This window comes from Leptidea sinapis, chromosome 6, assembly GCF_905404315.1.
Source record: "Leptidea sinapis chromosome 6, ilLepSina1.1, whole genome shotgun sequence".
Lineage (NCBI taxonomy): Eukaryota > Metazoa > Arthropoda > Insecta > Lepidoptera > Pieridae > Leptidea > Leptidea sinapis.
This window is the reverse complement of record NC_066270.1, coordinates 3,498,335-3,525,912: the sequence shown is the minus strand read 5'-3', so window position 1 is coordinate 3,525,912 and position 27,578 is coordinate 3,498,335. Positions and strand designations below refer to the sequence as shown.

The 27,578-nt window shown below is 33.2% G+C and overlaps 3 protein-coding genes across 3 annotated transcripts; all 3 read right to left on the bottom strand.

The window, feature by feature from the left end:
- Positions 1 to 960: 960 nt before the first annotated feature.
- LOC126964920 (zinc carboxypeptidase-like) lies at positions 961 to 7,860 on the bottom strand. Its single transcript, XM_050808241.1, has 6 exons — positions 7,365 to 7,860; positions 6,863 to 7,277; positions 6,446 to 6,557; positions 5,756 to 5,976; positions 3,993 to 4,077; positions 961 to 1,897 (listed from the first exon to the last, which is right to left on the bottom strand). Exons 1-6 carry the CDS (start codon positions 7,805 to 7,807, stop codon positions 1,635 to 1,637), a joined length of 1,539 nt encoding a protein of 512 aa, XP_050664198.1. The 5' UTR covers positions 7,808 to 7,860; the 3' UTR covers positions 961 to 1,634.
- Positions 7,860 to 9,992, bottom strand: LOC126964923 (zinc carboxypeptidase-like). Its single transcript, XM_050808247.1, has 6 exons — positions 9,699 to 9,992; positions 9,105 to 9,501; positions 8,905 to 9,025; positions 8,391 to 8,611; positions 8,226 to 8,310; positions 7,860 to 8,152 (listed from the first exon to the last, which is right to left on the bottom strand). The coding sequence occupies exons 1-6, from the start codon at positions 9,989 to 9,991 to the stop codon at positions 7,887 to 7,889; spliced, it is 1,383 nt and encodes a 460-aa protein (XP_050664204.1). The 5' UTR covers position 9,992; the 3' UTR covers positions 7,860 to 7,886.
- A 188-nt stretch (positions 9,993 to 10,180) lies between these two features.
- LOC126964937 (zinc carboxypeptidase-like) lies at positions 10,181 to 22,617 on the bottom strand. Its single transcript, XM_050808269.1, has 6 exons — positions 22,340 to 22,617; positions 20,003 to 20,405; positions 19,571 to 19,691; positions 18,410 to 18,630; positions 12,429 to 12,513; positions 10,181 to 10,501 (listed from the first exon to the last, which is right to left on the bottom strand). The coding sequence occupies exons 1-6, from the start codon at positions 22,615 to 22,617 to the stop codon at positions 10,236 to 10,238; spliced, it is 1,374 nt and encodes a 457-aa protein (XP_050664226.1). The 3' UTR covers positions 10,181 to 10,235.
- Between the last annotated feature and the right edge of the window lie 4,961 nt (positions 22,618 to 27,578).

Sequence of the window (27,578 nt, the reverse complement as noted above, 5' to 3'; positions counted from 1 at the left end):
CCCATAAGTATTTTTATTTCAATATTTGTTTTGTATGGACACATTTTCTGTGAGAGAATTTATTAACGCACGGTTTGACAGTTCTGCTGTGAATCAATTTCATTATAACAACAACGAGCATATGTTACGAAATAATTCTTGATGTTTTAAATATTATTGGCAAATTCCTATAAAACAGTATCTTTTTATTATCTACAGAACAACGTCTGTCGAACAGCTAGTAATTTTATATATTATCAATAAATAGTTTAGATAATCAACTACTTTTATTTTCCTCATATTCGAAATGAAAAAATGATTGTTTATCACGGGTAAAATAATAGTCTAAATACCTCGAGAATTGATTCTTTAGACCCTCGGTTAACAATCTACTATTACTTACCTCACACATTTTATGACTTGATATAATTGTACCCATATTAATCTGTAAGTGTGATATAAATAAACAAAAATCAATTTCAGTGTCGAGAAAACTGCTTTTTTGGCATGCTTCGCTTATGAGCCGTGCAAAACTATGCTATTTAAATAAATTCACTTCATAATGCATTACTAATAACAACCAACTACTAAACTAAATCCATAATAAATCTCAAGTTGTGCCCTTAATTTTGCTGTGATGTTCGCCGCCGTTTTATTCGAGATCGTTCAAGTATACAACATCTCCCATGAGTGTTGTCAGAGGACGCTTTACTAAATTACCTTTGTTAATTGCTTCTACATCCTTTTCCTCTAAATTCTTCTCGAATTTCCCCTTATTTATTATTTTATTTTTGTGTATAGACATTTGCAAGTCGAGATGTTTGTCAGAAGTTTTTCTTTGGAGAAGTGGATAGGAATTTATTTGGTCGAGTTATTTCTGTCGTTCAATGCTGATGAAATTTCTTAAATGAAACGATCGTAACAGCGAGCGTATTTTGGGAGGGGTAACTTAAAATATATTTTTGCTTTACAGATTTCAAATCAAATCAAACCAAGTCATTTATTTGCATAGATTGAGAAGGTATATTAGTGTTACATTATAATCATAGGTGCTAAGAATCTGTATTCAAACGTTGTTTAATTTTGTATCACATAAAAACAAGTAAAAATCAGAAATTATTTCAAAATGTCGTAAATATTCTTTTTTAAATCACTTTACAGTATTAATTTTATGTAAAGTTTCTTGTTATAAAGGCTTGGAATTAGTTTGCATGAACATTCGCAATACGAGGACTTGATTTTTCATATTTCAAGCCGCTATGGCAATCGTATGGAACAACCCTGGTGGCTTGGACACGAGGAAGGACATGGGTGTGGGACGGAACTTACGTCGATACTCTGGCTCCTTCTCATGTCCAAAATACGTCAGTTGGTGTTGGGGCTGCTGCTTCGACTGCCGAAGTCTCAGTGAGTCTTACATCTTTGTGCCGTTTGGTGTCGAGATAATTGGCGGGGAGAATATTCAAAATACTATCGCTGGCAGATATTTCGGATCAGCCTAGCTATTCAACGCGGAAATACTGTAACTTAATGTAATAATAATATGGTAATTATAGTTATAAAACTTGTCTTGTTTTGTATAAAAGATAAATATTCTTAAAAAAAAATAATAAGTATCTAAAATGTTATTTATGCACCAAATATTTATCAAAGTTTCACAGGACTACGACTAACAAAACAATGCTGAAAATGAGTCCAAAAGCAATGGAAAGACCACTGCCACTTGAATAATATCCTAAAACACGAGTAGTCTTATCCATTTCCAGCAAGCAAGCCATAATCTCTTCATTGTTCGGTATAATTTGATCGGTTGGTAAGAGAAAGCCATATTGTCCAACATCACGGAGCTCGAAGAGGTATACTATAGGAACGTTAGCTAGTCCTTTGACCCAATCAAAGCTTGATCCAGTAACTGCATCTACAGATAATGAAATTATTTATAAGCACTGTTGAATTGCACAATACAAACATAATATCATTATTTGTAAGCTTCATCAACTTTTATACAAAATTATTATTTCTAAACATAAATTCATTAATCACTTTGGAAGAATATCATAGAATAAAAATTTTGCCTGAATCATACACAGCATAATTTTATACCAGTGGTACCAAAAGGGCGCCTATTTCTGCCGTGAAGCATTACTGTCTTTCGGTCTGAAGGGCGCCGTAGCTAGTGAAATTACTGGGCAAATGAGATATAACATCTTATGTCTCAATGTGACGAGCGCAGTTGTAGTGCCGCTCATAATTTTTAGGGTTTTTCAAGAATCCTGCGCGGCACTGCATTGTAATGGGCAAGGTATATCAATTACCATCAACTGAACGTACTGCTCGCCTCGTCACTTATTTTCATTAAAAAAATTTAAACTGAATTTGTTGAAAAATAAAGGGATTTATACATGTAACATAAATAAAAAATTGTATGGAATTTATTCAATAATATACCAACCGGACTACAATCAAGTATGAAGATATTAATCTAAACAATGAAAAATATACAATAGTTCCAATCACTATCTGGTGTTCTGCATGCAATCTGTTGCTCTATTCAATTACTCTTAAGTTAAGCGCTATTAAATCGTCACTACAAATATTTTTTTAAATAACTGAATTTACCATATGTTCGTAAAAAGTTGAGCTCGTGAGAAGAACATAATGTAAGAAACTCAACGGCCACTCTTTTCAATCAAATAGAGATGTAATATACATTACAAATTAGTTTGTAAAGTGCTGCATCCAATATATGAGTCGTGTTTTTTTTTTCTTTTTTTATTTGAGAGGGGGCAAACGGGCAAGAGGCTCACGGGATGGGGAGAGGTGAGGCAACCGCCCATGGACATCCGCAACAACAGGTGTGTCAAGAAATGCGTTGCCGGCCTTTAAGGTGGGAGTATGCTTTTTTCTTGAAGGTCCCTAATTCGTATCTGTTCGGGAAGACCGCTGCCGGTAATTGATTCCACAAAGTGGCTGTGCGAGGCAAGAAATTTCGAAGAAAACGCAACGTGTTTAAATAATATTAATTATTTTATAAAAAGTAATAAAGAATTAACTGTATAAATAGAATTTCGTATATTGGATGCATCAATCATTAGATAAATTCATTGTTTGTGTAGGGATGCTTCGTGAACATGTTGGTCGTGATTACTGTCACAATTAGTAATTGCATCAAACAAATACAATTATTTATTAACTATAACAGGCTTGGCACTACAAGTAGCACCTTCACTAGTGGACCATCCAGCGTTTCCCTCACACATATTTGAGGGAAGGAGACAACCATTCATTCAGCATTATGAACCATGTTAAAGCATGCTAACGCATGATGACTAAAAATTACAAAATTGTATTATATTGAGGTGTGATCATCACTGCCCACATCAAGACGTGTAAGGTGGAAATCCAATGGGCTTGATAATGACAAGAGAAGTAAAGACAGCAGAATGTAATTAGTTTTGTCATTTTGTAGCTTCATACGATGATCCTTCACAAGCTGAGAGTCAGATCGTCTTCAAATACGTCACCATGTTAAGGCGAAGAGTAAGCAGAAAACACGCAAACATGGTGTTTTTAGACAAGTTTTGTGGTGAAAGTATAGCATTTCGAGCTATGAACACTATTTAATCCTGTTACACATATCCTTAAGTCTTATTTGTAGGTTGCTAATGCTTGCTGTTGGTTATAGTTAACACTGCCGAGCCTTTTTGAACTACCACTTTTCTCTGAAGTTAAACAAGTTTTTTGGCATGGCGTGACGCATTTTTTTGGTACTGCTCTCATAAAAGTTATTCTTATAGCTTGTACTTTTTTGTGTAGGTTCATTTATTCAGATTAGTAGTGAATAACGAGGATTGTAAGCATATAAACTGATTTCCACGCAAGAATTTTGAAAATATTGGCTTTGTTACATAGATGGCGGGCCGGCAGCCGTGAACTCATATCGCTTAAGGTCGCTGGCATTTAGTGTCACCTTAAACATAAGCTATTTTCGTTGGCCTACTGTAAATACTTACAAAGAATATCTAGTGATGTCCCAGTTGTATATGCAGTATTATGCTTCTCTGTGAGCTTATCCAGGCCTCGAGTTGCTATCTCAAACTGTGCAAAAAATATAAACCATACAATTGTTGGTTCAAATAGAAAGTAAGAAAGAAAAATTTTTTTTTAAGTAAGTAGTTTTATACAAAGACATAACTTAAAAAATAAATATAAACTTAAGATTGATAAACAAGAAAAAAACAAAAAGACTGATACATTTATATTATTTATATACGATTCAAAAAAAATTGTCCCAACTCAGCATGTTGCTGGTTTGAAAACCAGCGCTGGTCTTTCGTTGGGCCATTTTGAGACGTCACTAAAAATATTTTGATATAAAATAAAAGCAAAACTTTTTACTGGTGAGAAGCTAAAAGTAACGTGGTATAAAAACTAAATCTTATAAACTTACATAAGGTTATCTAATTTAAAATTAATTCCTTAAGTGTTACGATCTAAATAGACTATAACATATATAAACTTACTTTTATTTCTGGACATCCTTATTCGAATGTCACGTTTTTTTATTTAAAGATTGCTAATGTAATTGAAAGTATAATTTTGAAACTAAATAATAAGCTTATAACTTGTAACCAATATGTTATGTTTTTAAAGTGATAGCCCTAATTTCTAGGATTAATACACAAATAAAATTTGAAAAACATTTTTTTTTAGATTTGAATTGTTTAGATTTACAAGACCGACATCTCAAGTCAATTTCCTAATATGCAAATATTGGGGTTGAGCAGGTTATCAACTGTAAAGTATATCCTGTAGATGAAGCCACAACCTGAGAGTTGAACAAAGCAAACAGAATTTTATAACTAGGCGGAACTCGAACGGTTAGCGAAGTTGGTTAGAGCACCGGCACGGAACGCCGGAGGTCGTGGGTTCGAGTCCCGCATCGTTCATAAAATTTTGTTTTTCAAATTTTATTTGAAAAACTTATTGTAATTTAAGGAACAAGATGGACCGACGATCTGGTCAAGATCGCCGGAATACGTTGGATGAGGGCAGCGTAGGACTTACCGTCGTGGAAATCTTTGGGGGAGGCCTTTGTCCTGCAGTGGACGTCTTCCGGCTGATGATTATGATGATGATAATGAATGTAAGGAAAATTTATTTATTTCTCGTCCATAGGTTGTGGTTTAGTAGACATAATGTGTTGAAAGAGGCTTATATGGTAGCTGAAGTATGATACAAATGGTCTAGTTGACCAACTAACGTTAGAGTGTCGCATTTAGATGTCGGTGTGCGCGCGCATCTTTATATTTAACTGTTTACAACTCTAGTAGAAGCAATATGCAAGCGTGTCATCGTAAACGTGTTTTTTCCACACGTACAGTAATAAAATAAAATAAATATACGAATGGGAGGCTCCTTTGCACAGAAAGCAGGCTAGATTATGGGTACCACAACGATGCCCATTTCTGCAGTGAAGCAGTAATATGTAAACATTTACTGTGTTTCGATCTGAAGGGTGTCGTAGCTAGTGAGATTACTGGGCAAATGAGACTTAACATCTTATGTCTCAACGTGTTGAGCGAAATTGTAGTGCCACTCAGAATTTTTGGGTTTTTCAAGAATCCTTAGCAGCACTGCAATGTAATCGATAGCGCGTAACAATTATTATCAGCTGAACGTCCTGCTCATCTCGTCCCTAATTTTCATTAGAAAAAGCACTCAACTAAATTAACTCTTCTTTGGTTGCTAAGTATTCAGTTTACTAAATTCTCACCAAATCTCCATAATTTTCGACCTGTAATACATCAACGCCTCCTAAGTGACTATATGGAATGAGAATCATCTGGGAGTAGGAATGGAATGCGATGTAATAGATAAGGTCGCCAGCTTGCTTAAGTCGTTCTACGTGAGCGGATATGGCTTGCGTTTCTGGTTCTGATGCAGGAGAAGGTCCAGCAAATGTCTGATCACAGGGATTTGAAGATGCACCGACAGCTAGAAATAGTACATACCAACATAAGATTAATACAATATAGTATACAAAATAAATATTTACAGTATAGGCAAATAAATCATTTACATAACTATTTAATTGACCATACAGAAATATTTACATAGCATATGTATATGCTGTAGAAAAGGGAGCGAGTAACATAAGAAAAACCCACTCTAAACCCCAAAATTTACTAATAAGTCTTGGCTTTTCGAATGCTGCAATAAGATTTATTCTTAGATCTTTCTTATTATATTTGGCAAGGCAAGGCAGTGAAGATGTAGGCTGATGCATATCATAATGGGGAGGGGGTTTTAAACTGCACTCGAGTCCCAAGTCTTGGCTTCTGCTCAGAGTTTACCACCACCATTGTAGCACCCGACACCCACACAATATTTTCAAGGATACTTTGCGCTTTTTAATTAGCATACCACTTAGCTTTGTTTGGAGTATAATTTAGGATTAACTTACTCATCCATTGGTAATCAAAGTTTCTGTTGAGGTCTATACCATTACTCAAATCATTATCAGAACTGCAATTAGTGGTATAGAGATAGTTACGATTTTTCCTCCACATTCGATCCTATAAATAAAATATGTTGGTAGGTTTTTTATCAAACTCCACTTAAGTACTAATTTTGGTCAGAATTTAATATTGTTTATGCAGCATTGCTTGCAAAATTTAAAAAGTTAAAACAATTATTAATATAATTTTTAGATATCATAAGTCTACAGTAAAGTCATAGATTATCATTCAAAGTATCATATAAATGCAGTGAACACATCTGTTTGATATTATGCTTAATAACTTTTATTTTTCATCTGTACTTATCATTAAGATTATTATCGTTATCAAAATATTTTCTAAGCATGAACGAACTAACTTACATCAGTAAAAGTATACACATAGCCATCTGGATTTACAACAGGAAATATATGCCAAACAAAGGCTTCAGCCATAAACCTTACGTCCGGATTGTCACTTGTTATAAATTCTTTTATAATCCAAGTCACAGTTGCAGGAGAGATCCATTCTCTAGCGTGAATTCCACCCTCGATCATCCCAATCACAGGACTTTCTCCTCTTTCTCCACTCTTAAAATCTATAATAACTCCTTTTATTGGTCTGTTTTCATTAGAATTGCCAATAGTTACCGTTGATACAATTCCTGGATATGAGGTTTCTAGTTCATCAAGCCACGAATGAATTTGATCTAAGTTTTGGTATTTATCCCAACTGAATGAACCAAGACTACTGCTTCGATCTATGTTAGTTGCTGGATTAAGTTGATCATTAATTAAACTGTAATTTAACTAGAATTAGTACAGTTAAATTTTAAAATTATATTAATTATAGATTATTTTTAAAATTAATATTATTAATTCTTACCTTTGTACGTTTGGTATGGATAAAACTGGATTTAAGCCGACATTTTTCATGTAATCCAAAAATTCATAATCTTGAGCCGGTGATACCATGATCCTCACATCTTTTTCCTTTGTGACTATGTCAGTCCAGAACTCAAAACCTTCTTTACGTAAATCAGTCAAAATTTGCAAATGTACTTCATTGACTGGTATAACACTGTACACTTTATAACTCTCGTAAGTTTTTACGGCAATACAAATGTGAGTTAAACACAAAATGGTAAATGATATTTTAAGAAATTTATAATTGTTTAGTAAATCATATGTCATTTTTATGTTGGTAAAAAGACGAACTGTAGAGTACTGTATAATGTATGAACATACAACTTGTAGGATAATCAATAATTGATTTAATAGCGCTTGTAATAAAAAGCGATTACTATTAAAATAACCCAATAAAGGCATAAAATATGATAAGGGGTAATTTCTAAGGAGGATATAGATCAATACGCACGTAGCTTGTAACAGACAACAATGTTATTATTTAATAAACTATCATAGACAAAATAGTTAACGTTATCAATAAACTACTTATACTAAACACATTTGCGGAGCTTTGATAATAATTAAGTGTTCTTGCAACTCTATCGATTTCAACCAGTGAGTCCATGAATTCTTCGTTATTTGGAATAATCTCATGCGCAGGTAAAAGGAAACCATATTGTCCCACGTCACGAAGTTCGTAAAGTAATACAATAGGAACATTTGCTTCACCTTTAACCCAATCAAAACCAGAACCCGTAACTGGATCTGAAAAATCAAATATCTGATAGTTTGTTTTATATTACGACAGCGAAAAAAAAATTTTCTAATTTGAACTTACACAAAATATCTAAAGATGTTCCAACGGTGTACGTCGTATTATGGCGTTCTTTAAGTTTAGCGGCCCCCCTTATTGACATCTCATACTGAAAGTGATGTTAATTTATTCTAGAGTTCATCAAGAATTAATATACTGACAACAAACCTTACTGCAAAATTGTCTTACCAAATCACCATAATTGGGTAATTGTAAGACGTCTTCACCCCCGAGATGACTATATGGCACCAAAATCATTTGTGAATATGAATGAAGTGCCAAGTAATAAACTAGGTTGCCTTCTTTTTGTAATCCCAATACATAATTAGCGATTGCTCTAGCTTCCGGCTCAGAAAATGCTGCAGGTCCAGCGTATGTTTGCGCGCATGGATTTTGAGATGCTCCAATTACTAAAACATAAAATACCGTTTACTATGCAAAGAAAAATTTGTACAACATTTACTAAGCTATAAAAACTAATTTGGTAGTAATAATACTAAAATTATATTCTTCATATAAATTACATCAACGATTAGATATCACATTGAAGCATTGATATACTCTAGTTCTGGGTCAATTTATATAATTATCTGATAAATTATAAACTAATTCAGAACGCTCTGCGATTAGTATAATTTATATTGCCGGCTAATTTTACTTCGCTTCAAAGACTGTGATAAAATATATAAGTCCAAAAACCTACCCATCCACAGAAAACCAAAATTTCTGTTAAGATCAACGCCATTACTCATATCATCAGAAAGGTTATATTGACTACAACTAACATGGTTTTTGGTATTACGATTCTTTCGCCACATCCTGTCCTAAAATAAAAAATACTGTAATATTATGTTGATCTATATGTAATATTTAATTAATATAGATCATATCAAATAGGCTTACATCTGTGAACGTATATTTATAGCCATCTGGGTTTAAAACTGGAAAAATATGCCAAACAACATTCTCAGCAAGATTTCGTATTTCTGTATTTGAGCTTGTTAAGAATTCATTTATCATCCAGGTAGCAGTTGCTGGTGTGATCCATTCTCTGGCATGTAGCCCTGATTCTATCATTCCTATTACAGGATTCTCCTTCTTTTTGAAATCTATTTTAATTCCTTTAATAACATGACCTTGATTACTACTCCCCGCTGTTACTATTGTAGCAACATCTGAATATTGTGAGGCTATTTTTTCCATCCATTCAGCAATCTCTTCCATACTTTGATAATATTGCCAATTATATTCAGATGAGTTACTTAACATTGCTGGCCTCTGCATTTGTTGATCAATCAAACTAAAAATATACGAAATTAATTATGTTTAACCTCTAAGAGGATTTTTTAAATATTAGTTAATATCGATGACTAAACATTAAAAAGGGAGGATTTTTTTAAATATTTTTAAATGTTATATTTTTTTATTTATTTATGAAATATTATATTTATTATATTTGGATTTAATCCAACATATAAATCCATCACTTGCACTTGCCTCTGTACGTCTTCTATGATCATTTCACCTTCAAGTCCAACTGTCGACAAATAATTCTGAAGTGTTGCTTGCTTCTTCGGCTCAACCATTATTTTTACCTTTCTATTTACAGAAACTACTTCAGACCATACATAATAATCAAACTGACTATCGGAAAATTTTAAATCATTTAGCACTTTTACATCTTTCTCACTTTTAGGTAAAACTTCAATCACCTTATAATCTTTATAGCTAACATATTCTGCTGATGCAGTTATTGATAATATTGTAATTAAAATAATTATAGGTTCCATTCTATTTGATCATTTAACATCAACTACTGGAAAAAATAATCATTTCATTAAGACTGATAATTTAGATTTAGGAAAGCTATCAACATGTCTTATCTAATTTCACAATGTAATCTTGTATAAGGAATTTGATAGTGTTATGTTGGACTTAAAATTGTTTATACCAAGATAAGTTAAATAAATAAAACAATATTTATTTTGTATTAACATTATATATTTCCAGTTATATTTAGCATAAATTTGATTATTATCTTATAAGAATTGCTAAAACAATACTTAAAACTAATGCATTAAAAGAACCAAGAATTAATGTAGATTTAGAATAATATCCCAAGAGTCTCGTCACTCTGTCCATTTCAATAAGCGCGTCCATAATTTCCAAGCTATTAGGAATGATTTGCGCTGGCGGTAATAAGAAACCATATTCACCCAAGTCTCTCAGCTCTATCAAATAGCTAACAGCCACATTAGCTTCATGTTTCACCCAGTCGAAGCTTGTTCCACTCATTGGATCTGAAAGAAAATTTCTTTTATTATTATCGATGCATTGTATCAAGCTTCTTATTTCAAAGAACCATCGGAAACAACATTGTTAGTCAATTTGATACTTTCAGGTAATTTTAAGTATGACCTAATAAGTAATTGAAGGATCATTGACTTTCTTACCGGTAGGTGCAGAAATTCAAATTCATATTCAAATTCAAATATTTTTATTCAAAATAGGATGTGACATCACTTATTGAAAGTCAAAAAACTACCACCCATTCCAAAATGAATGTCTCAGACCTGAGAAGAACGGGCGCAACAAACTCAGCGGGATTTTTTTTTCATCGAATAAATATGTTTACAAAGTAATATTGTACAATTAAACTTATTATTTAATAGCCTGAGGGCGGTCACTCCATTTCAAATCTGTGGTATCATTAAGAAATTCATTTATGTTATAGTAACCTTTACCACAGAAACGTTTTTTAACAATTCTTTTGAATAACGTAATACTATTGTTTTGAACATTTTCTGGAATCTTGTTGTAAAAGCATATACATCGCCCCACAAAAGACTTACTAACTCGACTTAACCGAGTAGTAGGCATCATCAGTTTATGTCTGTTCCTGGTGTTAACATTATGGTTATGACAGTTTCTGGCAAATTCACTTATGTGCCTATGAACATACATTACATTATCAAGAATATATTGAGAAGCAACAGACATACTAAAAGTTAATGTTTCATTCAATATAATACCGTCACTTTCTTTTCATTTTGAATGCCAAAAATAGCATGTGATTTATTTATGTATTTATTAAAAATACAATGTAACATTACAGATTAAATCTATAGCGTTACAAAGATACTATACTAAAGAAAGAAAACAATCAAAATTATAAATTAGTTATCTTATTTTATAGAGCTTACAGGCATCATACTCTCAAATCTTTTCTTACATTCTTTGACCAAACATCCCATCGTGTTGGCAAATAGATCACACTGTGGTGCTACTTCAAGTACAGAGTTTAGAAGACAGATGGCTGATATACGAGTATTGACATTAAGTTTAAAGATGCTTTCAACAACACAGTTGATGTTGATTGTTGTTTGACAGTTTCTGGCAAATTCACTTATGTGCCTATGAACATACATTACATTATCAAGAATATATTGAGAAGCAACAGTCAAGATATTAATTTCTTTTAACTTTGCTTTCAACATTCTTTAGAATCTCTGTTATAAATAGCGCGAATAGTTCCCTTGTGCAGCACAAAGATTATGGTAATATCGGCAGCGTTCCCCCATAGCAATATACCATAGGCTATAATACTATGGAAATAACTAAAATAAACTAGTCGCACCGTATCTATGTCAGTTAATTGTCTAATTTTTTTAACCACGTATGCTGCAGAGCTAAGTATATATTAGCCAATCCTTCCGTAAAGTCATTTAAATTTGGAATGCAGAGTAATGTTTAAATTGTAATGTGTTGAAATTATAATTTGTAATTGTAATTTTTAAGTGATGTACGCCCTGTATTAGAATGTCGTATATACTTAGAAATACGCACAAGGAAGATCGTTACGAACTTTAGTTTTAAATGAAAAAAAAAAATAGTTGAAAATCGCACTGTCGATGTGCAAAACCACTGGTCTGGCGGCTGTCAAAGTGCTTTTGTGCCTATTTGATATTCGCCATTTCGACGCTATTGGCCATGTAGCAGATTCTTTGCTAAATAATGTTGATTACTATATTATACATTTCAATCCTTTTACCATAAAAATCTTAATCAATGAATTTTTTAAATATAATATAACTATAATACTTACATACTTATATGTACCTATATCATTATAAAATGATTTAATGAAATAATTAATAGGAGGGTAAGTAAATAAAAATATAAGAGTTACTGATAAATAAATAATATTACAAATACATACAAACTTACACAAAATCTCAGCAGCTATTCCAACTCTATAAGTGGTATTGTATCGTTCTTTTGCTTTTTCAGCACCTCTTACAGCAATCTCGTACTAAAATGACAAAAAAATATTTTAAATTTACTTGAAATGAGAAAAAAATCATTTTTTATTTCTTAAAGCGTAGTTAGGTATTTCTGTTCACTGTCATTTTTATTTGTTACCTAAGACCCTGTTTTTATGGTGCAATTTAGCTAATAATTTAATTATAAATAAATTAAGTAATAATTTAATAAAATAATAATTAATAATACATTAATTACTTAATTAAGCTAATCGCTTATGAAGTTTATTTATTATTTAAAAAAATACGGATCGCACTCCGGGAGTGACGGCAGAAGTGAAAACTTGAACATTAACGATGCGCATTTTTTAATGTTTCGCACAAAAAAACATATTTTCGTTTCGCAAAATTTCGCACGAATTGCTTTATTTAAAAGTACTAGCATATATCGTACCTTGAGAAGAACAAAAGCATAAGAGGTAGGTCGATTTGTTGATTTTTACGTCATAGTAAAAAGCAACTCAAATAACATTAGCTCAATTTTTTTTTCAGAGTGCCCTTACAAGCAGTAAGCGAGTTGTGCAATAATAATTATTTGTGTGTTTTTACGTTTGACAAAATTATATTGACTAAAAAAGTAGTTTTATGGATTACACAGAAAAAAATTGCTAATATCCACGTAAATAGTTATATTTTATACCTAAAGAAATGTTTATATTAATTTAAGTAAACTTTAGAAAGCTTTTTTTGTCACAAAATTTTATAAGTTGTAGTGTAAGTAAACAATATAACAACACTTTACCTTGTTCGAAATTATTGTTCCCCACAAACTATCGCGATTACTACTCAATGTGCTGTAAACTTAACTACAGTTTTAAGCGTAATACGGCATTGTTCCCCAAAATATAAAAATGTCTTATTCGAGTAAGCTTGCGTATGCAACATATCTTATGATATTGATTGTCATACTGTTGTCACTATTGTCACTGTTGTAACTTTTGTCATTGTTGTCACTGTTGTCCCTGTTGTCACTGTTGTCACTGTTGTTACTGTTGTCACTGTTGTCACTGTTGTCACTGTTGTCACTGTTGTCGCCGTTGTCACTGTAGTCACTGTTGTCATTGTTGTCGCCGTTGTCACTGTTGTCACTGTTGTCATTGTTGTCACTGTTGTCACTGTTGTCCCTGTTGTCACTGTTGTCACTGTTGTTACTGTTGTCACTGTTGTCACTGTTGTCACTGTTGTCACTGTTGTCGCCGTTGTCACTGTAGTCACTGTTGTCACAGTTATCACCGTTGTCACCGTTGTCACTGTCGTCACCGTTGTCACTGTTGTAACCGTTGACACTGTAGTCACTAATGTCACCGTTATCACTGTAGTCACTGTTATCACCGTTATCACCGTTTCACACTTGCACGTGCACCTGCACTTTCACTTGCACCTGCACTTGCTCCTGCACTTGCACCTGCACTTGCACCTGCACTTTCACTTGCACTTTCACCTGCACTTGTACTTGCACTTGCACTTGCACTTGCACTTGCACTTGCACCGTAAAAATAAAGGTAGGGAGTATTCCAGCAGAAAAACTAATACGAACTATTGCAGCAAAAAATATGAAAGATCCCTGTTCCTTTAAAATAAAATGTTTTCAGAAATTCCCAAATAAAGTACGACAGAAAATATCACCTGTTCTGGCAAATAGTTGGCATGAAAAGTAGTGGCATTTCATTCTAAGTTATAATAAATTATCAAATAAAAAAGGTGTTAGAGTTGATAGAAAGCGAGATCTTATGAATACATTATGATTCGACCTTGCAAAATTAAAGTAAATACTTTGCAGACCATATTAAATCATTTACTTGTATAGAGTCATATAATTTAAGAGATAAATCTACTAGACGCTACTTATTAAATATTTCAAATATGTAAGGGTATATACACATTGGATTTCTGAAGCTGAACATTTCCAAGTTATACAATTAGCCAGTTAATATCAATACGCACAGTATTTAATATTAAACTAATTAATCTTTATCTTCATTGACCAAAGAAACATGTCATGTGCCAAATATATGTATAGAGTTGATAACGAAGGTAAGATTAAATTACAGGATAACTATTACAGTTAAAATAAATCTATTATAAGAAAAAATAAGAGATCAAGAGATGTATATATCAGATCCAAGCATTAAAAGAGTTGCAGTTTAAGATTTAGAAAAACTTTTAACTGAAAGAAAATATCCTGTGTATAATTTCACGGCTTTTGATATAATATTAATATTGGTTATTGCAAAGAGAGGCCCCTATGAAATTTCAAGTTGCTTCTCACTATTTACTTCTAACTACTTACTTCTATCACTCTTTGGCCAAGAACTTAAACGGGATAGAGATCAGCTTTCTTTCTATTCCGATAACTGTTCTTTATGATTTTTTAATTTAAATTATTTTCTATGATTTATGATTTTTAAATGCACATGTTTAATGGTTCGCCAAAATTTAAAATACATATTGGGCACAGGTTTTTACTAATAGGTACGCCGTGGTAATGTTATGCATTGCTCATAATTGAAACATAAAAGTACTTATACGCGTGATCAGGTGTACGAAGTTATTACTAATTCTAGATTTCATAAGAAGTTCATAGGTATAATGAATGAAGATGATCAATCTAACATTTACGATTTTAAATCTATTTCAACAGAATACAGAATTTGGGTGTTTGAGGTAGAGTGCAGAAATAGTTTGCTGTTGCTTTTTAAGGAAATAATAGCAGACCCAAGTTTATTTGGTATTTTATGGTCTATATACGAAATTTTGAACCAAAAGGAATAATGGATACCTTCCGAAGGAAGTTTCTAATGGAACCTTCTGAAGTTGAGATAAAAGTTGCATTACAGTGCGTTGCCTATCACAAAAGATCTAAAAAAATAAAGATTAAATAGTTTGTGTAAAAGTAAGCCATATCGGCTCCTTACAATTTGATTCGTTCTTTAACCGCAGAAAATTAGGTACATACTGTAAGACACGTTCGGAGAGGATGAGTTTTTAAGCTATTGCATAGCTTTTATCGCGGGCCTTGAGCGTGGAGGCCGAATCCAGAAATTCCGTAACGAAAATAACCTAACACTTACTAGATCTATATAGATATTTCGCCACGTTCATTATAGTTGCCGTGGAACAGCGGTTACACGTATTCTTTTTGTGCAGAAGGTCCCAGGTTCGAGCCTGGGTTACGTCTTGATTTTTTTTAATTTCTTAATTTTTTTTATCACGTTTTATTAATTTTTATTATTATTACAAGCATTTTTATTTAGTTTCACCTGTCCCATTGTATGTCTGTAATCAAATATTGCAAGTAAAAATTTACTCACTTCCCGTTTGCTTTTTTTAAATTAATTTTAATAAAAAAATACTGCATAAATAAAATAAATAAATAATTATAATTGCATAAGTTGATAAAAAATGCTATGCAATAGCTTTACCGCGGCAGTCCCCGAGTGCCACACGTATTTTTTTGTAAACTTATATATTTTACTAATTTTAATTCCATGTCAGCAGTTCATACAGTTAGTAAATATTTTTGTATTCTGTGAGTTCATCTCAGACTAAATATACCGTCATTAATGTTTTAATGTTATAATTTTATTTTAAGTGAGATTTTTTCTCATTGGTGTTTTTAAAATAGTAGATAAGTTTATGTTGTCAAAATAAAAAACAGCACTGTCTGGTTGTTATTTAAATAAAAACTATATGATTTCAAAAATAATATGCTTTTATTATTTCATAATTAGTTCAGTAATTTTATAGTTCCGCCGTAAGAAAAAAATATCTAGAGAGAAAAGTTGTTAATGCTTTTGACCAGATTACACATTATATTTTACAAACAGAGTAAAGGCGTAAAGAGTAATTATTTTTATAATTCAATAAAAAAAATCAATGACAAAAAGCTTAATTATTACTTCCGTTTTAGTCTCATTCCATTGCATGGCGATGTATTCACGATTATTTTTTTTTGTAAATATTAATGTTGTAATAAACATTGACATATCTATTCATACACTTTTCTTTAAAAAACACTGTCTACTAAACTACTGTTTTGTTCTTCACAAGGTACGATATGTGGTTAAAAATACAATATTCATTTATTTTGCTATCGTACACAAAAATGACAATTTATAGTACATAAAAAATTTAACACTTCAGATTCTTCTTACAATTATTTTACATTAAAAAGTTTATCTATCAGAAAAATCAAAATCCATCCATAATAAACTGTAAAAATATTTCATGGCTGAGGATGAATCCCTCGACCTCGCGGTTTCGTATTCACAATGATTGTACCACTGGTCTAATGATAGTATGATCATTGAGTTGAAATAGCCGAACTATAATTAGTTAGAAATATATATCTTTCATCCATAATTTCAACGACTGTCTTACGAATTTTCGATCAGGCCACGTGTCCTGACGCGAGTTTATACCCATCCCAAGAAAAGTGCGCAACGCCACTAAAGAAGGTTTCACTTCAAAAACAATTTGAATAAAACAAAATATTTGAAATTGGAACCCTCTAAGAGTATATACTGTTCGCAGTTATATTGCCTCTGACATATACATTTTGACTTCTAGGTATCAGAAAACTTATTTCTATAACCCTGATCCCCCAACTCGTAGATAGGCTTATAAAAATAAGTTTTCTAATGCCTACATATAAGGCCTTGTTGTTAATTGCTTCTATTTTGTAATTTAAAATTTGATTTCCACTTCTCCTGACGTCAGAAAGATTCCTATCTTGTAATTTCTTATAGCTCAGATTAAACTATACTCTTATTTCGATAATTTAATCGAAAAATATGCCAAAATGAATTAAAAACAGTGGCAGAAAAATCATGCTATTTGCGCGTTATTTTTGTGAAAGGGACGTGGATAGCTATTATTGCTCCTTCAGTTGCAATGTTAGTAAATTTGCAGATAAGAGATATGTAGAATAGGATTAGCTTCAATTGTTTTTTTTCCCGTATCGGGTATTAAGGTGTAAGGTGAAAGAGCTGTTCGTACTACCAACGGCTGGAATTGTTGAAATTTCGGGCATAAGCTAATCACTAATTTAAGTATTTTGTTAGCTTTAATTACTTTTAATATGTCTAATAAATCTTCTTCCATCAATTTATAAAAATTACCATACAATTTCATTTGTATCCTTTAAATAATATCTATCGCCTAATAAAATGGTCGGTAATTGATAGTAACACAAAATAAACATTTAAAAGATAAATTTGTCAAGTTACACGAATAATTATTACATCAACCATAACATGGATCACATGGTGATTAAAATACACTTTTTTTTTATGGAATAGGAGGACAGACGAGCGTACGGGTCACCTGGTGTTAAAGTGATCACCGCCGCCCACATTCTCTTGCAACACCAGAGGAATCACAAGAGCGTTGCCGGCCTTTAAGGAAGGTGTACGCGCATTTTTTGAAGGTACCCATGTCGTATTGTCCCGGAAACACCGCACAAGGAAGCTCATTTCATAGCTTTGTAGTACGAGGGAGAAAGCTCCTTGAAAACCGCACTGTGGAGGACCACCACACATCCACACTTACGACATTTTTTTACGACAATAAGAGACGATTCGAGCAGGACGTTCAGCTGATGGTAATTGATACGGCCTGTCCATTAGAATGCAGTGCCGCTGAGGATTCTTGAAGAAACCAAAAATTCTGAGCGGTGCTATACTTGCGCTTGACACCTTGAGACATAAGATGTTAAGTCTCATTTGCCCTGTAATTTAACTAGCCACGGCGCCCTTCAGACCGAAACATATAAACATATTGCTTACATATTACTGCTTCACGGCAGAAAAAGGCGCCGTTAATCTAGCCCGCATCTTGTGCAAAGGAGCCTCCCACTGGTAATAACAATAATTGATTATAACATACCATATCTGAATAATTATCAGCTTCCAACACTCCAGATATATTGACATGACTGTACGGGATGACAAACAGCTGAGTGTATGAGTGAAATCCATAATAGTAAATGAAACGGCCTTGATCCTTCAGGCCCAGAACATAGTTTGCAATCGCCCTGGCCTCAGGTTCGGAGAAAGCAGAAGGCCCAGCGTACGTGTTAGTACAAGGATTGTCTGATGCTCCAGTAGCTATTGGAAAAATAACTATTTTAATAAGGACTACCAAATTTACTTTAAGGCGATACTAAATGCCAGCAACCTTGAGCGATATGAGTTCACGGCTGCCGGCCCGCCATCTGACCAATATTTTCAAAATTCTTGGTTGGAAATCAGTTTATATGCTTATAATCCTCGTTATTCACTACTAATCTGAATAAATGAACCTACACAAAAAAGTACAAGCTATAAGAATAACTTTTCTGAGAGATGTACCAAAAAAATGCGTCACGCCATGCCAAAAAACTTGTTTAACTTCAAAGAAAAGTGGTTGTTCAAAAAGGCTCGGCAGTGTTAACTATAACCAACAGCAAGCATTAGCAACCTACAAATAAGACTTTAGGATATGTGTAACAGGATTAAATAGTGTTCATAGCTCGAAATGCTATACTTTCACCACAAAACTTGTCTAAAAACACCATGTTTGCGTGTTTTCTGGAGCTATGGACAATACTTTTTCCTGTTACACATACCCTTAAGTCTTACTTGTAGGTTCCTAATGCTTGCTGTTGTTTATAGTTAACACTCCAGAGCTATTTAAATCTACCATTTTTCTTTTCAGTTGAACAAGTTTTTTCTCGACATGGTGCATTTGTTTGGTACGAAACTCAGAATACTTATTTTTAAAGTTTGTACTTTTTTTGTGGAGGTTCATTTTTTCAGCTTAGTAATGGAAAAAAAAAGATTGTAAGCATATAATCTGTTTGCACCTGTTAAAATGTTACTTTAAAAAAAAAACAGTTTTTTATTTTAGGCTTACAAGACGGCCATTTTTGATTTGACTATCTTGGTAAATATATTTGGTTTGTACAGCGGCATTGTTTTGATAAGATTTCATTATATGTTAACATTGTCTGTTAACATACTGAACCCAAAAATAATACACAAAAATTTTATCCAGGTAGATACTCACACATCCAATGAAAATTAAAGTTTCTGTTGAGATCAATTCCGTTACTCATGTCGTCATCAAGACCGAATGCAGAACACGATTGGAAGTTATAGGTGCTTCGGTTTTTTCGCCACATTCTATTCTGCAAACAAAATATAATTTATTCTATATAAGAGCCAACCATTCGAGTGACGTATCATTGATTAATCTTTTGTCTTGTTCAACTCTCAGGTTATGGCTTTATCTACAGCCTTATTGAATAAAGTTTATTAAATTTTTATAAAGAAAAAGTAATAAAAATATATTGATTTTTTGGGCCAATAATTGGGGTTGGTGTCCACAGAACACTCTGTGAAAGTTATATCACAGTATCGAATCGGATCAGTTTCGGAATGCATAAGGAACAAACTGCTGTGGTAAAAAATAAATCTATTACAAGTAATTGAAACTTACGGTTGTAAATGTATATACATAGCCATCAGGGTTTACAACTGGAAATATATGCCATTCGATATTTTCAGCCATTATCCTTACACCTGGATCATCGCTTGTCAAAAACTCCTTCACAATCCAATTCACGACAGCTGGAGAAATCCATTCCCTAGCATGCAAAGTCCCTTCTATCATACCAATTGTTTTGTGTTCCTTTTCTGGTTTATAGTTGATAACGATCCCTTTTATATCTCTGCCCTCAACCGATTGTCCCATTACAACACTCGTGACAATGTTTGGATATTGTTCTACTATCTCATCCAGCCATTTATAAATGGTGTCTAAGTCGTGGTATCTATCCCAACTGTAGGATAAGTATGAAGACGATCTTATTTGATTCGGCTGCATCTGTTCGTTTATGACTCTGTAAAGTTAAAATTATGTATCAATAAATATTGAATTTTGAAGTAGGTAACTAAACAAAAACATTGCAAGCCATTTCTGAAGAGCACACGCTTTTGCAATATTATGTAAGTAATATTTTGCAACTGTTTTCTATCTTATCGATGGATCAATCAAATCAAATCAAAATCAGTTTATTCATGTAGGTACACCGTCACACGGCACGCCACAAGTTAGGATATCATCCTCACCATCTGGATGTGTGGCGGTCCTCCACAGTGCGGTTTTCAAGGAGCTTTCTTCCACGTACTACAAAGCTGTGGAATGAGCTTCCTTGTGCGGTGTTTCCGGGACGATACGACATGGGTACCTTCAAAAAAAGCGCGTACACCTTCCATAAAGGCCGGCAACGCTCCTGTGATTCCTCTGGTGTTGCAAGAGATTGTGGGCGGCGGTGATCACTTAACTACAGGTGACCCGTACGCTCGTTTGTCCTCCTATACCATAAAAAAAAAGGGGAATGTCAAAAAATTTTTTTTCTTATTGAATCTACTGCTATTTCGTAAAGGGTTTAGCTAATGAGAAGAAGCAGCAAGAAACTCATTGCCACTCTTTTAAATCATGATTTACGTATTCATCGTTTTACAAATCATTTCAATTACAATATAATATGTAAAGTGATGCTACAAACATACTCAAACGTCAAATAGTCAATTCCTTAAGTTCCTCCGTAAGTCAAATGCCATACTTATGATTGTCATAATGATAATATTAAAATAATATTTTATATGGTGTTTATTTTGTACGAGTGATTAATTAATGCATAACAAATCCAAAGTTATTGGTGGACATGTATCAACAGTTTCGATAAAATTGAAGAAGTTAGGATTACTGCCGATATTAATACAATATTTGTGCTGCAGAAGAGGGCTATTCGCGCTTTTTATAACCTAGGTCCTAAAGAATCATTGAGAGCAAAATTCAAAGAAATTAACATGTTGACTGTTGCTTCTCAATATATTCTTGATAATGTATGTTCATAGGCACATAAGTGAATTTGCCAGAAACTGTCATAACCATAATGTTAACACCAGGAACAGACATAAACTGATGATGCCTACTACTCGGCTAAGTCGAGTTAGTAAGTCTTTTGTGGGGCGATGTATATGCTTTTACAACAAGATCCCAGAAAATGTTCAAAACAAAAGTATTACGTTATTCAAAAGAATTGTTAAAAAAAGTTTGTGTTGTAAAGGTACTATAACATAAATGACTTTCTTAATGATACCACAGATTGGGAATGGAGTGACCGCCCTCAGGCTATTAAATAATAAGTTTATTCAAATTCAAATTCAAATATTTTTATTCAAAATAGGATGTGAAATCACTTATTGAAAGTCAAAAACTACCACCCATTCCAAAATGAATGCCTCAGGCCTGTGAAGAATGGGCGCAACAAACTCAGCGGGCTCTTTTTTTTTTCATCAAAAATATGTTTTACAATTAAAGTAACATTTACAAAGTAACAAAGTAACATTGTACAATTAAACTTATTATTTAATAGCTTATCAATAGACGATGTTCAGCTGATGGTAATTGATATGCCCTGCACATTATTGATTCTTGAAAAACTCAAAAAATATGATCGGCACTACAACAGCGCTCGTCATCTTGAGACATAAGATTTAAGTCTCACTTGTCCAGTAATTTCACTAGCTACGCCGCCCTTCACACCGAAACACAGTACTGCTTACACATTACTACTTCAAGGTATAAATAAGCACCGTTGTAATACCATAATCTAGCCGGAATTCTGTGCAAAAAGAGCATCCCACTAGTAAAATGACTCGATCGAAATATTGGCTTCAAATAAATAAAATATAGACCGCGATAATTATAAAAGTCGCGTACAATAAGACTGGAAGAAGAAGTAAATCTAGAAAAAAAACCCATCACCTTTGCAAATCTCCAATCATCACTTTATATCCAACACCACTGCTATCCATTTTATTAAGAAAGTTTTCCACATTATCAGGCTTAACCATAATTCTTGCTTCAAAGTCTACATTGACTTGGTCATCCCATAATTGTCCAATTCCATCCCTTTCCAAATCTTTGACAAAGTTTAATTCATTTACATTCTTAGGACTTATTTTATATACTTTATAACCTTCGAATGTTCTTTTTGCAGCAACATTTATAAATATAAACGAACAGAATATAAACCACTTCATTGTAAATAATGGTAATAATTAGAAGTATAAAATTTGGTATGTCAAATAAGTACCTGCTTTGATAATGCAAGAATGATTATCAGATAAGAGGCTTAAAGCGCTACGCTAACAAAATATCATTTTATACTGCACCTTTTGTGAAAATATTATTGACTAGCTGACCCGGCAGACTTCGTACTGCCTGAATAGATAAATAAAAGAACTAAACTGCTGTATAAAATAAACTAAAAACAAACAAAAGGAATCCTTACCTTATTAAAAAATACTCAGTATGAATTAAATTTTATTATCATTTTCGATCAATTACACATGATGTCGCATGGGGACACACCAAAGGAAAATCAAAATGGTTGTTTTTATTTCATTCCGAGCATTTTCAAATTTTGTTCACCTTTTAAACCTTCTCTGGACTTCCACAATTAATTTTAGACCAAAATTAGCCAAATCGGTGCAGCCGTTCTCGAGTTTTAGCGAGACTAACGAACAGCAATTCATTTATATATATATTGATGTACAACTTCGAAGATACTACGTCATTTAATTTTGTAATATGCATAAAAGTTGTATGAACAATCAATTTCTTAAAGGAAAAGACAGAAGAAAATGTATGAAACTGAAATTGTACTGCTAACGTACTTTTGACCAAATACAACATGTCTCCAAACTACGTGATAGTTTTTTTTTATGGAATAGGAGGACAAACGAGCGTACGGGTCACCTGTTGTTAAGTGATCGCCGCCGCCCACAATCTCTTGCAACACCAGAGGAATCACAGAAGCGTTGCCGGCCTTTAAGGAAGGTGTACGCGCTTTTTTTGAAGGTACGCGGAAACACCGCACAAGGAAGTTCATTCTACAGCTTTGTAGTACGTGGAAGAAAGCTCCTTGAAAACCGCACTGTGGAGGACCACCACACATCCAGATGGTGGGGATGATATCCTAACTTGTAGCGTGTCGTGCGAAGGTGGAATTTGGCGGCAGGAATCAGGTTAAACAGCTCTTCGGAACACTCCCCGTGATAAATGCAGTAGAAGACACACAATGAAGCGACGTCTCTACGCAACGCCAAGTGATCCAGCCGTTCACAGAGCACTGGGTCCCAGACAATTCGAGCTGCTCTGCGTTGCACGCGGTCAAATGGACCGAGCTGATACTGGGGTGCGCCAGACCAGAGATGACAGCAAAACTCCATGTGTGGCCGGACCTGCGCTTTGTACAGCGCTAGAATGTGGGCCGGCTTGAAGTTTTAATAGTCTTTAATGTATTTGTTACAAGAACTTCAAGCAGTGTTTAATTCGTGAAATTTATATTTTTTTGTTCAAAAACAATCATTTTCCTCTTAGGAATTAATCTCTATGTGTATAACTCGAGAGAAAGTGAGTTTGTCCAATTCGCGGTTTCTCCTCAAATCGCTAATATTTTTTACCGCATTACAAGACGACTATGCAAATATTGGGGTAGCAAAGCAAATAGAATCTTGTAACGAGGCGGTAATCGAACGGTTAGCTCAGTGGTTTAGAGCACCTGCACGGAACGCCGGAGGTCGTGGGTTCGAAAGCCGCATCGTTCATAAAATTTTGTTTTTCAAATTTTATTAGTGTATGTATCTTCATATGATAACATGGCGTCCAGCGGAATTGCAATTATTTGCTAATTTTATAAAGTACTAGCTGACCCAGCAAACGTTGTATTGTCATGTAAAGTAATAAAAATTATTAAAAAAAAATTGGGCTATAAAAAATAAATGAAGTCCGATTCTCAGACAGAATAATATAAAAATCTCAATACAAAAATACGTCTTCATCGTAGCACGGGTGAAAATTTGAAGTTGTATTATTATTTTTGAAAGCTGAATCATAATATAATTAAAAAAAAATTGTCAAAAATTAAAAAATATTAAGGAGTAGGCGTATCATTTACGCGTATGAAAAATTTATGTTGGCCGATCCTCAGACCTACCCAATATCCGTACAAAATTTTATACAGGATTAATTATATACAGGAGTTTGGTAACAAACACCACGACATGAGAATTTTATATTATACAAGATTTTGATTCAAGTCAAATCAATTAAATACTTGTTACAGTTGAAATACTTTTTACTTAAGATCTAACTAAGCCAAACCATTGGGTACATCAATGAATTAGGTATAATGATGATAAGCCAAAAAACTCTTATCACCACATTACTGTAATCAATTCGGATATTATCTTATTCGATACTGTGACACGTTCTAAATTTAATATATTGTGTAATATATTTTGTAATAAAGCGATCAAAAGTAAATCATTTTCGTCAATTTGTTAAGGCACAATGGCTGAGTATAGACACAGTTTGATTACAAGCCAGACATATGATAAAGGTCTTTCAGACAGACTGCTATAATGCGGTTGAACCGCAAATACTTTATGGTACATTTTTATTTCATTTAATAAATGAATATATGAGTAATATGATTGCAACGCTCTTTCCAAATTTTTATACAAATTACACTTTAATATAAGATCCATATTATGTTTTGTATATATGTATATGTATATAATACCGTTTTCATTATAACTTTTGAAATTTTTTAAATATATTTTTCTTATAACCTAAATTATAGTTTTTTTTTAAACGCAGCACAACGTAGCCAATGTTGAATTAAAACTATTTACTTTTATAAGTCAGCAAGGCATAATATTCAATTTTCTAATTGTTTTTTTATATTCATTTACCTATTTACCGGGTTCAAATCCCGGTAGGTGCAAGCATTTATATGATAAATATGGATGTTTCTTTCCGAGTCATGGATGTTTGTATGTATTTATGTATGTTTATATGTATTTATGTATGTTTAAGTAAGTATAGGTTGTCTTGCAACCCATAACACAGGTTATATATGCCTAATTTGGGGCAAGATAATTTGTGTAATAAAAGTGTTTCAATATTATTTTATTATTATTATTAAGTTCGATTCAACGGAGTGGTTCGGAGTCAATAGAAGCATCTTAAGAACATCATTTCTCCATACATTTTCCAGCACTTTATCAATCATAACCTCAATAACTATCTTTTGAAGCTATAAACAATAATCATAATATTTTTTTATCAGACATTGCAATAAGTTCACCCAATGTTATTTTGACGTCCTGTATAGCCGAGTGGTTAGCGATCCTACCTACTAAGCTAGAGGTCCCGGGTTCGAAATCCCGGTAGGTGTAAGCATTTATATGATGAATGTGGATGTTTGTTTCCGAGTCATGGATGTTTAAATGTATTTATGTATGTTTATATGAATTTTTGTATGTAAGTATATTGTATTAAAATATATCATTGTCTTGTAACCCATAACACAGGCTATATATGCTTAACTTGGGGCAAGATAATTTGTGTAAAAAGTGTGTCAATATTATATTTGTTTGCCGCTACTACGTATTCAGGATGAAACAGCCTTAATACCCTCAAGGGTTGTGTTAAGAAATAATTTACGATCAGCAGGGTAGCGCTTAATCAACGTTCGGTTCATTGTTAACTCAATAATTTCTCTATTGTATTGTCGTGTATAAAAGATTTACAAGGTAAATTTTCCTCACGAAATATTTGAGTTTTGTTAACACTCAAATTATTTTTATACTATGAAACTAAATTTTTTTACCAAAAATAATAAGTAAGCACTAGCTGACCCGACAGACGTTGTTCTGTATATAATAAATAAAATAATGTTTTTATATGAAGTTGTCAATAATATATCATAACATCAAAAATTACTTCGAAAAATATGCACCCTGCTGTCGTAATGAAATTGTTTCACAGCAGAACTGTCAAACCGTACGTCAATAAATTCTCTCATAGAAATTATGTATGGACACATCAAAGCAAAAACAAATTTGTTGTTTTTATTTAATTTAGCAGCATTTTCTTATTTATTCCTTTTAAACCTTCTCTGGACTTCCACAAATAATTCAAGACCACAATTAGCCAAATCGGTCCAGCCGTTCTCAGTTTTAGCGAGACTAACGAACAGGAATTCATTTTTATATAAGAAAATATAAGAAAGATGTATAAGTATTCACTGAAATCTCTCTCATTTCCTATCTCATCTCATTGGCATTAAATAATAATTAATATGCTTTAAAACCGACGTCAAAAAGAATTCTATACGAACCTATTCATGAAAAAATAATTAACTTGTACGATTCGTATACAAAAGAAGTATGAAGAGTAAATATTTTTCAAAGTGTAATTATTGAACCGCGGTAGTAAAAATGTGTAACGGTCGTTATGTTTTAGAGATTTTTCCGGTTGGATATTATCATAATTTTCACCATCATTACGAAGAGTTTTAAAGGTTTTTAATATTTCAGATAGTAATTAAAACCCTTTCCCACACAGAAACTTGATATTCTTACCTTACTCCTGATTCTCGATTTCTAATTGGTTACCTTTTATAAATGTCACAAACTGCAGTTTTTAGAAAAGTTTTTTTCAAATAATTGTAATCAATGTATCTAATCATTTCGTATTTTGCTCCAAATATGCTTTTTTTTATGGAATAGGAGGACAAACGAGCGTACGGGTCACCTGGTGTTAAGTGATCACCGCCGCCCACATTCTCTTGCAACACCAGAGGAATCACAAGAGCGTTGCCGGCCTTTAAGGAAGGTGTACGCGCTTTTCTTGAAGGTACCCATGTCGTATCGTCCCGGAGACACCGCACAAGGAAGCTCATTCCACAGCTTCGTGGTAAGAGGAAGAAAACTCCTTGAAAACCGCACTGTGGAGGACCGCCACACATCCAGATGGTGGGGATGATATCGTAACTTGTGGCGTGTCGTGCGAAGGTGAAATTCGGCGGCAGGAATCAGGTTGAACAGCTCTTCGGAACACTCCCCGTGATAAATGCGGTAGAAGACACACAATGAAGCGACGTCTCTACGCAACGCCAAGTGATCCAGCCGTTCACAGTGTACTCCGTCCC

Excerpts from the sequence above, each read along its gene's own strand:
- LOC126964920 (XM_050808241.1), bottom strand. The coding sequence starts at position 7,807 with ATGCCTTTATTGGGTTATTTTAATAGTAATCGCTTTTTATTACAAGCG. Across the intron at positions 6,558-6,862 it reads ATGTGTATACTTTTACTGAT|GATCGAATGTGGAGGAAAAA; the intron begins GTAAGTTAGTTC and ends TTTTATTTATAG. Across the intron at positions 1,898-3,992 it reads GACATCACTAGATATTCTTT|ATGCAGTTACTGGATCAAGC; the intron begins GTAAGTATTTAC and ends CATTATCTGTAG.
- LOC126964937 (XM_050808269.1), bottom strand. The coding sequence starts at position 22,617 with ATGAAGTGGTTTATATTCTGTTCGTTTATATTTATAAATGTTGCTGCA. Across the intron at positions 19,692-20,002 it reads ATGTATATACATTTACAACC|AATAGAATGTGGCGAAAAAA; the intron begins GTAAGTTTCAAT and ends TTTTGTTTGCAG. Across the intron at positions 12,514-18,409 it reads CTGATAATTATTCAGATATG|TACGAGATTGCTGTAAGAGG; the intron begins GTATGTTATAAT and ends TTGTCATTTTAG.
- LOC126964923 (XM_050808247.1), bottom strand. The coding sequence starts at position 9,991 with ATGGAACCTATAATTATTTTAATTACAATATTATCAATAACTGCATCA. Across the intron at positions 8,612-8,904 it reads TTTTGGTTTTCTGTGGATGG|TAATTGGAGCATCTCAAAAT; the intron begins GTAGGTTTTTGG and ends TTTATGTTTTAG. Across the intron at positions 8,311-8,390 it reads TACCCAATTATGGTGATTTG|TATGAGATGTCAATAAGGGG; the intron begins GTAAGACAATTT and ends CATCACTTTCAG.